At 36.8% G+C, this 13,247-nt stretch overlaps 1 protein-coding gene across 1 annotated transcript in view; it reads left to right on the top strand.

Annotated features, from left to right (window-relative positions):
* Positions 1–5,480, top strand: part of ERBB4 (erb-b2 receptor tyrosine kinase 4) — a 608,719-nt gene extending 603,239 nt beyond the window's left edge. Inside the window, exons 27-28 of the mRNA XM_006778963.2 lie at positions 7–51; positions 3,104–5,480. Of these exons, the coding sequence (XP_006779026.1) occupies positions 7–51; positions 3,104–3,549 (491 nt within the window). The 3' untranslated portion in view covers positions 3,550–5,480. The remainder of the gene's footprint in view (positions 1–6; positions 52–3,103) is intronic.
* The last annotated feature ends 7,767 nt before the right edge of the window (positions 5,481–13,247 follow it).

The raw sequence follows: 13,247 nt of genomic DNA on the forward strand, positions 1-13,247 counted from the left end.
ACAAAGATGAGGAAGGCTACATGACCCCTATGCGAGACAAACCCAAACAAGGTACAAACAGGATGTGCAGAGGTGATCGCCCTTCTACATTCACATCCATCAAAATAGGCAAAGTGTAGAAGGGGTATGGCCAAAGCCCTGGACTCTGCATCGTCTGTGACCCAGAAACAGACCCGGCTATACTGTCTGAACCAGCAGCAGCCTAGGCAGTGATGGCTTTTTAGAAATCAGAGTCCCAGGCCCTGCCTGCATAAGAGCCTGAATTTTAACAAGATCCCCAGGTAGTTTTTGACATGGTCAAACCTGAGAAACACTAATCTAAACATATCGTTATAGAAATATTTGAATGAGGTAGCATATCACAAGAGTTCAGAACCAACAAGCCCAGTCTTTATGACTGTTTTATTGGACTTATCATAAAGACTGGGATTGTTGGCAAAAGTGTCCCAAGATTTTAATGGCACCAGTAAACGATTTGGTGGATCCTTTAAAATGGTGTCATTTAAGTGACCTAGTTTATTGCAGAAAATTAGGATTTCTTCTGACACATTTCAAAAATTAAAGTTCTAGCCCTGCATATACTTACACGTATATCATTCCACCTTGAAAATATCCACACTTTGTGGCTTCATAAAGCACCATAGTAGCTCCCTCTTATCTACTGTTTTGTTTTCCGTGTTTTTAGTTACCCCTGGTGAACCACAGTCTTCTAATATTTCTTCCTACAATCAAAGATTTGTTTTGCAGACCCCCTGGTATAGGGACCCCACTATGAAATCACTTCTCTCTTATATGTACTCTTAGATAGGGACTAGTTTTTATTCATATTTGTAAACCTAGATCCAGGTTTAGTATTTGGTACAAGCTAAGTAACTGTTTATGGAGTTAAGCAGAACTGAAATATTATATCTTGATTAAGGTATATATCTATCTATCTATCTATCTATCTATCTATCTATATATATACACACACACACACACATACACACACATACATATATATACACACACATACACACACACCTAGGTATATAGAAGTATTTATTTTATATGATGTTTATATTGTAATATATGAAGTTTATAGTAACCCAGTAGTGACACAAATGGAGGCTTTCAGAGGCTTTGGCAGATCCCCCTGAAAGTAAAATATTCGATTCTCAACTCTGCCACGGAGTTACTACTCTATGTATAACTGCATAGTTGGTCACATGGTTTGCATTAGGATAATAAGTAGATTGTATTGAGAAAAGGTAACAAAAATCTTCAAAGAGAAAGGAAAAGGTATAGGCTCACTGTAGAACATCCCCAGATTCTGCCTCTGAATACTAACAGACCAGGTTTCTGTAGAAGGAATGCTTAGTTCTGAAAGACTAGAGCATTTCACCCGTGGTCGGCAAACTGCGGCTCGCGAGTCACATGCTGCTCTTTGACCCCTTGAGTACTGAGATGGGGGCGCATACAGTGCGATTGAAACTTCGTGGCCCATGTGCAAAAGTCGTTTTTCGGCCTGGGTGAGTCTATTTTGAAGAAGTACTGTTGATATTTGGCTCTGTTGACTAATGAGTTTGCCGACCACTGGATAGACATTCCTATACTTTTAAAGAAGAAGTTCAGAAATCTGGGGGGGGGGAGCAGTTTCTGGCTCCCTTTTAGGTTTATTCATATATTTTTCTTAAAATGACAGTAGCTTTGAGCCCCTTTCAAATTAAAACATTTTATCAAAGGTAAAGTTCACCCCACTCCTATAGGGGCAATAATGAAAACAGTGCAGGAGAACAAGATGATTATTCAGGAGTTAGAAGGTCTGAAGTCTAGTTCATTGCTAATTGGATCCTTCATACATTATTGAATCTCTGTTTTCTGCCTATATAGCTGGAAAAACACAGCTTGCACCTCTTTTTTCACAGGATTGTTGCGGGATGAAATGAGAGTACCTTGTACGTTACTGAACTGTAATTCATGGAGTATATGATGATGAGATATTCATTACCATGCTAAATACTTAAGTACATCCATAGACCTAGATCCAGGGGAAAATAACCCTGAGTCGATGAGATTTTTTTCTCTACTTGTCAAACTAAGTATGGGGGATAGAAAGTTTATTTCAGAATGTTGGCATCTCAGCAAAGTAAGAATAGCTAAAGTATCATTTTTTGTGTGTGTATATAAAAGACAAGACAAAAATATGTCTGTATATTCAGATACATGTCTACATATATATAGTCATATATACATATATAGTCATAAAATAGATAAATTAAACTTGAGAGCAACATTAATTAGCAGCATTTTTTTAAAAAAAAATTCTGGGCCAGTACCTATTTTAGATCAATTTATTGAATTAAATCAAACAAAATAGCCACTAATAGATCATTTCCAACCTACATAATAGTGGTATTTTATATGAGTCAAACTAATAGTTTGCTATTTTGTGATTATCATTAGCCACTGGAAATTGTTATACTTTATTGTTAAGCATTGGTATTGGCAAACGAGTCACTTTAGAAGCATGTTAGATGTCTACCAAGTTTGTTTGAGGAGTTGAGTTTTTCTTCTTAGATGTTTCTCTTCCTACAGATAAAGCTTTCTGGAAAACATCTATAATCAAATCCGTGCTACTATACAGACACCACAGTAAACCTCACTTGCTAAAAATGCTATTCTTTCACTTCATCTATTGATCTTGGAGTAGAATTCAGCTTAGATATTTTAATTTTCAATATCCTTTAAAAATTTCTGATTTCTCAGTATTTAAAGGCTATTTAACCCTTATAGGTTGTCTCATCTTCCAACATAAGTTTGGATAACAGGCCCCATATGCAGGAGAGACGAATGCATTTAGAGGGAAAAAGAACAATCTAGGCGACAGAAACACTGAGACCAGCCCTGCAGGCGTCTTCTTTTGTCCTTATCATTTTTGACCCATTTACTCTTTTTGTTTGTTTGTTTGTTTTTAATGACAGCAGTAATCAACAAAAGAGTTCTGTGAGAACCCCTGGCCTTCTTGTTCTGAACAAAGAAGCTAACCGTTCTGTGCTAACATTTGCGCTGATTAACCTTTCCCAGGTAGCAGATGCTAACTGATGCTTTCGTATTCCATCAGAATATCTGAACCCTGTCGAGGAGAACCCTTTTGTCTCTCGGAGAAAAAACGGAGACCTGCAAGCTTTGGATAATCCGGAATACCACAGTGCTCCCACGGGCCCGCCCAAGGCCGAGGATGAGTATGTGAATGAGCCACTGTACCTCAACACCTTTGCCAACACGCTGGGGACCGCCGAGCACCTGAAGAGCACCGTGCTGTCCGTGCCGGAGAAGGCCAGGAGAGCGTTCGACAACCCCGACTACTGGAACCACAGCCTGCCCCCGCGGAGCAGCCTGCAGCACCCAGACTACCTGCAGGAGTACAGCACAAAGTATTTTTATAAGCAGAACGGACGGATCCGGCCCATCGTGGCGGAGAATCCCGAATACCTCTCTGAGTTCTCGTTGAAGCCAGGCACTGTGCTGCCTCCTCCACCCTACAGACACCGGAATACTGTGGTGTAAACTCAACCGTGGTTTTAAGGTGGAAAGACATGCCCGCCCCAATTTCCCTGCCGCCTCTCTTTCTCTTGCGGTCTCCCTTCTACTCCCAAGGCCAGTAGTTCTGAAACTTCCCAGGGGAAGCTGTAGAGACGCAATGAGAGTTACGTGCTTATCTAACTTGAACATTAGAAGGAAGGACTGAAAGAGAAAGACAGGAAAAACCACACTGTTTCTTCATTTCTCTGCATGGGTTGGTCAGGCGACAGAACCAGCAAAGGCCAGGCAATCCTGCCTGCTGTCAAACAAGTTTTCAAATGTTTTCTTTTTTCAAATTTCTTTCTATTTCTTTTTTTTAAAATGCGGAGTCTTGAAAGACCCATGCTATCTGTTCCTGTCTGCAGGAACTGATGTGTACAGTGTCAGCATCCCTGAAAGCCCTAATAACCTTTACATTAGAATAAGTAAAAGATAACCTTTTCTATAATATGTAATGTAACAGATGGAGAATCCAAATTTCTTTCTCCCACTGTTTCTATCCTGACAAGCAAGAGTGGCTAACTCGGCTTTCATTTCTGAATCTGCATCAGAGTTATAACTAGTAATCTTGTTTGGAGGGTTTTCTTGTGTGTTTTTTTATTATTTTATTTTCCTTTTTGTTTTTGCTTTGCTCTAGTCCTTCATGTTACTACTTTCTCCCCTATTTTTGGCTTTAATTTCTAATTGCAAAGATTTTTTATGCATTGCTATAAATTATCAGAATTCTAAAAAGGAAGTGGAATGGCCACTATTTTAAATATATTGTCTTTAAAATTAGAAAGGGAAGCCAAGATGTTAGTCAAATAGAGCATCAAATCTCACTTTTTTTTGAGTTTACACTATTGAACATGTACCACCCCCACTCCTTTTCATCCTTCAATGTTTTCTTCTCCTCCATAAATGACAGTACTTGATAGGCAGTTGGTAATTTTTTTAAAAAGAAGGGAAATTAAGAGACAGTTCTGTGTGGTTCATGAAAACTACTGATATTTTCAGGGGTGATCCAATGGGGAATCCATTGAACTGGAAGAAACACACTGGATTGGGTATGTCTACCTGGAAGATACTCAGAAATGTAGTTTGCACTTAAACTATCATTTTATTTGTTCTCTTTCTGAACTCCATTTTGGATTTTGAATGAAGCAATATGGAAGCAACCAGCAAAATAGCTAATTTAAGCACATTTTTTAAAAAGTGCTTAAAGAAAGAAAGACTATGGAAATACCAAACCAAGCAAATTAGGACTTTGGAACAGTATCCAGGGATTATGATGACAGGGACAGCACGTTATCTACATGTGATATCACATTTGCTACGCAAGGAAAGTTGTCCAGTTTGTATACTGAATATTAAGAAATGCAAGTAATGATGGGCTTGAATTCTATGGAATTTCTAGTATGAGACTCTATTTATAATAAGGGGAAGGTAACTCTTTGCACATAAATTGGTATAACAAAAAAAGAATCACAAGCATTCACAGCTTATAGATAGATCCTTGGGGCAAAAATTGTAAATAAACCTGAAAAATATTCTCATGTAATTATTTTAATATCCCACATACTAATCTTTTGATACTTTATATAATAACTCCTTTCCTCAAACACAGCATCCTAGTAATAGGACCATCTTTATTATGTATTGTTTCAAGAGAATACCTGCTGAGTTAATATGATTAATGGGAACAAATGGTAGCAATGAGTCTCCAGAAAAAGGGAATCTCAGATCAGTTATTAGGAAAATTGGATATGTCTCTCTTTTCTAAGAAAAACCCATCCCAGGTCATTTGGATTTAATTTTTTTTCTAATGTTGACATAGTGGGATCAAATTTGACTCTATAATAAGAAGCAATTAGACTAAAAATCTCCAAATGATAAAACAGAGAATTTAGAGGGGAGAATGCAAAAGAAAAAAAAATCTAGGTTTCTACTTGTTTTGAAAATGTAAATCCATTAATACCTTCAACTTATTTTTTCAATTAATATTTATTTAGAGTCTATTAAAAGCACTGTGTTATGTGGGGAATACTGAGATAAATGTAATATTATTCCTAACTTAAACATTTTAGTCTAGATTTATTTGGGATGACACTTGAATTTCTTCATAAATTTAAAGAATAAGATTGCATGAACTTTTTGTGAGTAGTCATCATAAATTCAGCTGTTAGTGAACCGATCTCTAGTGAACTCATTTGAGACACAAATGAAAGATCCTACAAGTTACTAAAATATACAAATAGGATAGTTTCAGCGCTATCATCTAAGCACAAACCGGTCTAGAAGGATGTTGCATCACTGGGCCTGCCTGGATCTAACTTGACCATTAAATCAGCAGTCAATGTTGGTCTTTGGCCAAGAACCTTGGAGGCATTGGGATCAGTTTCGTTCTACGTTTTGAAAAGGAGGTAAGCTAAAAGAGCGACGAAAAGCAAGGAAGGGGTTTCTGAGATATTTTCTAATAAAGTTCAACCATAAATTTCCCAAGAATAATTCAGGCACCACGGCATGACAGCTTAGAGCACTCTCACCCATTCAGGGGAGTCTCCAGGAAAAGGGGACCTCACATCAGTACTTACAAAAATTTAAATATAAGCCTCCAACTTCTGGATAAATCTGTACCAACTCAGCATTGACAGCACCCTTGTTGGATACTGGAACTTGATTTTTTTTCTTTTGATTTACAGTATTCATATATTTTTATTGTGATATGGAAAGCACAATCGTTTATTTTGTAGAAGGCTAGAACAGTAATTTGTTTTACTCTTAAGGTAATAGAAATGTATCCAGTGAATGTAATCTCCTCCATCCTAAGAACATGAGACCCTTGGACATCGGGTAATCTTCCACTAATAACTGGAGATAGATGTGAGTATAATCTACAGCGATCCAAAATGTTTCATGAGGGCTCCATGTTATTGTTCCTTTTGAATGATTTTTGTAATACATACTTGATTTCAGTTGTTTTAAGGTTTCCCTTTTGTTATATATTTGTTCTCCTTAGATAACATATTTCAGAGTGGATGAGAAGGAGAAAAAAAAAATCCATTTGTTCCAAAGAATAACTCGGTCAACCCAGTGGAGCGTAATGTTCAAATGCCAATCAAAGCCTGAAAGGCGCATTGGAATATCATGTTCCTGAGGCTAGATGTCTCTGTGCTAATATGCAGAATCAATTCAGTTGATTTGAAGAAAATTAATAGTAAAGTTGCACAAACTATATTTTTAAATCACCAAATTTTGTAGTTTATACCTACCTTATGGAATCCTATTTTCAAGTATGAAAAATGGCATAATGGAAAGGTTGTTTAAAGGAGTACTTCTTAGACAGGTGAGGAAAGATGTTCTGTAAACCAGGGTAGACCCAGCACCACAAGGCACCCTGCACCATGCGGAGGTGCTTGGGCTGCTGGCAGCGGTTGGTTTTCCAAATATTAGTGGCACAGGTTAGGATGAGAGCTTTCTCACGTAATAATCTTGAAATAGCATAAAAAAATAAATACTCAAATTATATTAAAAGGTACAAAGTAAAAATATGGGATTCTTTCTTAGTATATCAAGAAGAATGATTATCTGGGGCTTCGGAGAAGAAAGGGTATTCTCTAAGATGTGTTATAATGTGTGCTGATAGCTTCTAAAGGCAGGACATGGCATGAAGTTCAGCAATATCCCAATGCCACGGACAGACCCTTAAAAGGACTGTGAGGGTTTGCTGCTATCTGAAGTTAGATGGACCATGGGTGTGCTTCTTGAAGTGTCGAAAGTGAAAAGAAAAATTTAATTCTTTAAGCCCGACAGGGAAGGATGTAAATACAAGTTTTTTCCAGCTATCTAATCTTTATTTCAAAACTTGAATTATTCATTCATCTATAAATGTTGATTATTTAACTAGTGTATGTAGTTCATAAGGTAATAGAAAAGGTAAAGATCATGAAAGCATGTATATAACTGGGCAGACCATGAAAATGCTGTAAGATGTAGATTTAGTTAAGTTATCAGACATTAAATGATTTTAATATTATTAAATAAACTAAGTTAGAAAATTAACCACAAACTATAATGTAACAAAATAAAATGCAGGATATGAAAGTATAGGTTGGATTTTGCAAAGTAAAAAATAAGTTTACCCTTTAAAATTGCTATTTGTTAGGTATATCTGAAAGTAGGCATGTAGAGAGTTGGTTCCACTTGTGAAAATTTGTTTAAAGAACTACAATTAATTTTTTTCTCATATTCTTACTCCTTTACCTATTGAAAATGTATTAAATGTAAAGAGAAATTTTTAGAATTTGTCTTGCAAGCACCACCTTGAAGAGTTTTTAACAGGCAAATATGTTGATTATGACTTAAAGTGAGGGGTCTCTCAATGAAGTCCGGGAAAATGTAAATGTTCTATTACCTTATGCAGAGACAGAGAATGAGTGGTGCCATTGACTAAGCAAACAAAACATTTAATTTGTGACATGTCCTTTCTTTTTCCTTGTTACCTCTGGTTTCCCAAAACAAACAGGAATTAGTTAACAATATTCTGCTAAAGAATTGCTAAAACCAGCATTTCAAACTGCTGTATCTCCATTATTTTGGACTCTAATTATTAAACTGATGATTTGTAATACAGCAAATAAGAAATCCAGGTGTGTAGGCTGCTAGTTGTTAAAAAAAAAAATCTGATAAATTCACCCCTGTATATGCTATGGACAGATAATTCTGCTGTGCCTCTCCTTGTGTATATGGGATTTTGAAGGACAGCCTTGTACCCATGTAGACGCATAAAGGCAGACTCATGTCTTCTAATTGCCATTTGCTTGAGAAAGAATAGCAATAGAGAGATAGACTGGGTATAACTTAAAATGCCAAGATCAGAGGAGGCCTTAATATTACAGATATTGCAGTGGGGCCAGGTTTTATATTTCTGGGTAGAATTGATACAATATTCTAATCCCAGAGATGTCTTTGCAGAGTAGTTGCTTCTACACTTACAAACATGAAACTGTCGTGGACACTTTGTTGGGTCAGGAAAACCTGTTCTTTGTGTGGACAAATGGCTTTTAAAGCCATGGGCTGCTTTGTTATGTTCATTAACAGAAAAGTCCCCATAAAAAAAAGTAGAAAATTGAGACACTCTGTTCAAGTCCCCCTGATTTTGCAAAAATGTAGGGTGTGCCACTTTTGTGGACCCTGCCTCACCTCTTCCCAGCCAGGTGATATTTTGGGGAGAAGAAAATGCTTCTCTGGTCTTGAGCTGAAAAGACTCTAAGCCCTAATTTCATGGATGTTCTCATGCTTTCCTTGGAAAATACCCTTTGACCCTCAGTTTTGTAAGTGATTATCTTAGTAGGTATCATAGAAATGCTCATTTCTCTCTGGACCTTAGAGGAAAATACCATCCTCTTTCCTTTCCCATTGGCACAACCGCCTCCATTGTCTTCACTTTTCCACCACTCTAGTTTGGAGTGGTCCCCTCGATGCTGTATCTCTCTTAAGCCATAGTGGATCTCTGAGGTCCCACACCCTGCTTTGTGAAATAATGACTTAGCCTCTTCTCTCACATGCCTGACGTTTTCATAGAAGATCCCAGCAATTTGGACATTATTTGAACTATGTGCAAATAAATTACTGCACATAGAAAACTTTATGATATTACTTTTTTCTTCATGTTTTTCCATGAAGATTGATTCCTTTACTATGTATGTCATCGAAATTCTGTTGTCCACGAGGTTGCCATTCTTTCTCTGCTTATGCTCTCTAAGGACAATTTTCTTTCAAGACTCTACTGAGTTTGACCCATATCATGAGACATGGTTATATTTGTACAAATATACAAATATAAGAAAACAAAGCTTCATACCTGTAGGCAATTATCGAACTTGTCCAAGCCACTTTGCCTTTACTGCTATTTTTATCCCTGATGTGTAAAGTGTGCCCCAGCCTGGAGCCTTTTGAAGGAAAGCAAATCAAACATCCTATATATTGACATAACCTGGTTTTTGCATCTCATTTCCAGATTTTTCAGTTAATGAAGGGTTGTACTTTTCCCCTCGCGTGAAAGTCATTTTCCTGTATATTTCTGGATCTCTCAGGGGCTGGGAGGAGGGAGTGAAGGGACTGCACCATAGCACTCCAAGAACCCTTTTGGGATTACTACAGTAATCAACTACAAAAGTTATTTTCTAATTGTAGATATGTGGGCTGTTCTTTTAAAGTAAGGTACTTTGAAATATGTAGCATAAATTGGTACTGCTGTTAAATGGGTCGATTACTAAACTGAGCAGCTGTCCAAGGGCAGCTAACTTTGAATGCACATCTCACTGGCTGTTGCGTCTACATCTCATGTTGTGAGCTCCAGGGACTTGCATTGCTGCATGTCGAAACTGCGTTGTCTCATGGTATGACTAGTTGTTCATGTCTTTCTTGGGCACCATTGTAACAAGATCGAATGAAAATGAGACCAATCTGTAAGACAATTCATAGCACAAAAAAATGTCATGTTAAATCTTCTTTCAGACACTCATCTCATACAAGCATCACAATAGTTACTAAGATCAGGTGTTAATGGGAGACACTACCAAAAAGACAGAGGCTTAAGGTATTTTATACGTTTGTATTCGTTTCCTTGTGTTCTTAACTTGTAAAGAGAAAACAAGCCCTCTCTCTTATGAAGTACCTTCAAAGGTCAGAGGTGCAAAAATACCTAGTTGGTAAGCCATCAGTGTTTCATTTAAACCCCAGTGTTCAAAGTTAGCTGCCTTTTGAAATAAAAAATACTACTGTATGTTTGAAAATGTGAATAGTATTTTTATAGCTTGTTAAAGACATGGCTAGTTGCATTTGTAAATAAGGATAATGTTGCTTTGATTTTCATTTGTGGACATCTTTATTTGGAACATAATTGTCTTTAGGGTTGATTTGTATATAAGTAATCGGCTTGTGATCGTTTCTTTTTGGTTGGAAGTTATAATTTTGACATTACTTGTGATTCTGTGTTCAGCACTATTGTGACATGTTCAACCTCTGCACTCGCTTACACAATAGGATATGACAATTGTGTGTTGTAAAATGTTATTTTGATTTTTTTCTATTTTATCTATGAAGGATTATGCACTTAACTCATACTAACTTTTTTAATGTTAGGTATATTTTTAGTATAATTTCCTTCATCTTTTTTCTTCTGTAACCCTTCCCCCTCTTCTTTTTCCCCTTCCCCCTACTTCTGTTGTTATTTGAAAATAAGAGACACTGTCTTTTAAATTTCTGTAGTTAGGCTTTTCAGTTAGTTCTCAAGGATCCTCTCATGGCTCTTGGGAAAGAATTGTACCTGTACAAGGCAATTATAGAATGCGACCTGCTTTGCCTCATTCCATACTGATCATCCCAGCTGAACAATTTGAAAACTGTTCTGCTTTTTTGTTACATGAATCTGTCAGAAATATATTTTTAATTTAATATAAATGAAATTCAATAAAATATGAAACAAATTTTCTCTTCCGTGTCAGAACTTTGTTCTAAGAAAAACCAATTGGGGAGAGGAAGATTTGTTCTTGATTTAATAATATGAAGATGTGTAATGAGCTTATTTTTGTTCATAGTTATGAATCTCATTAATTATTCCTAGGAACCCCATGGTTGTTTGAAATGTGATACATTCCATATGTTTTTACCACCTAGCGCAAGTGCCTACTGATGTGCATAGCCTAATTATCTGGACAGACTATGCTTCATTAACTGTGGTTGGTTTGTTTCTCTGGAAATTAAATTAAAAAAAACTAATATTAGGTAGGTTGTATCCAAAAACCATTAATACTTTTATTTTTTATTTTTTCAGGGTTAAGCCTCTATTTTATTTTATTAAATTTAAACATAATTAATTTATTTTTTATTACCAAGTATCCCCCTTATATCTTCCTCTACCCACCCTCACCTCTCCACCCCCACAAGCACCACACTGTTGTCCCTGTCCATGATTTATTTTTTTTTCTTTTTGCTTAATCCCTCCACCCCTCAGCCCTCCCTCACACCCTCTTGAGCTGTCAACCTGCTCTATGTCTATGATTCTGTCACTATTTGGTAACTGGTGACTGGTGACTTGAGACAAGCCCACAGACATGTGTGGGAGTGATTTCAGAGACATTGTTGACATGAACAAGATCTCTCAACACTCTGTTATTCCAATTTTCTTATTTTTAATACTAGTGGCCCAGTGCACGAAATTTGTGCACATTAAAAGGGAATTAATTAGAGGAACTATTTTAATATTTCTATTTGCCCTTTCTCTATAATAGAAATGTCAGAGATGAAAGAAAATTAATAAAATGTATAAGAAAATCTCCCTCCTGTCAGAGTCTGGGGTGCACCTCGAGACCCTGAGTCAAGTCTCCATCCACTCACACATGCCTCAAAATCGCGTGAGACCATATCTGACCAGCCCCACCCCCATCAAGCCCTGCAGGGCTAGGGGTGTGGCCTCAGATCCCCTGGCCCCGGCATGAGGGCACAAGGGCAGGACAACCATTTGTATATTAGCTCTTTATTATATAGGATTGTTTCTCACTCCTTCATACTTCCACATTGTAAGAACTTTCACATTTCAATAACTCCTCGTTCAGGATTATATTACTGTTCAAAGCTGCTATGGTTATTTGCTTATATTATGATGTCAACTGAGTCAGTGGATAGGAAATGTTTTTCAGCAATATATTGGAGTAAGTTCTTATTCCAATTTGTTCAGGTATGGGTCTTAAAGATCCCGTTGATCACACACTGCCTGCTATTTGCATGGACATGCACACATTCTCTCCCTTAGATGTTTAGGTCCATATTTTTGTGATCATAGACATTCCTTAGTGTTCACAGTAACAAATGTCAGGGTGCTCTGTATTTTAAGCCATGGATAAATTGAGGAAGCGGAAGTAACAACTTGTGTTTCTAATGCTTTAAGGCACAGTTGATATTTCCAATAGTACCATGTTAGTTCATAGCAGTTGTAGGACTCACTAATTAATACTGCTTTACCATGTATAAACTTATTCTGCATATGTTGATTCATTTGACTTAATATACAATTTTTGTTGGAATAATCCTAGTCATCCAGATAAGAAAAATAAGATAAATCTAGAGTTATGTGACCATTACCAAGAGGTGGTACTCACCCTCAAAGCTTTATCTTCTGATGAAGAAAAATCTTTCTTCCTCTAATTAGATAACACTTCTCTTTATCCCTCTGCTAAAAAAAGAACTTTACTCTGATAGAAGCATATTTTATGCTAACACATTGACTTATTTTAAAAGTACCAGTGGTCTTCATTAGAGCCTTGATAAATGTTCTTCTGATACTACTGAAAACTTCAGTTCACCTCCTCGAAGTACCCAAAAGCAACTCATTTATGATGGAAAATCAGGTTTATTTCATTCAAAAAAGAAAAACTTAACATAATCACAAGTAAAAATAATTTTAAAATAATTATGTAGAGCCAAAACCGGTTTGGCTCAGTGGATAGAGCGTCGGCCTGCAGACTGAAAGGTCCCAGGTTCGATTCCGGTCAGGGGCATGTACCTGGGTTGCGAGCACATCCCCAGTGGGAGATGTGCAGGAGGCAGCTGATCGATGTTTCTCTCTCATCGATGTTTCTACATCTCTATCCCTCTCCCTTCCTCTCTGTAAAAAATCAATAAAATATATATTTTTTTAAAAA

Source organism: Myotis davidii, unplaced genomic scaffold (assembly GCF_000327345.1).
Source record: "Myotis davidii unplaced genomic scaffold, ASM32734v1 scaffold268, whole genome shotgun sequence".
NCBI classification, from domain to species: domain Eukaryota; kingdom Metazoa; phylum Chordata; class Mammalia; order Chiroptera; family Vespertilionidae; genus Myotis; species Myotis davidii.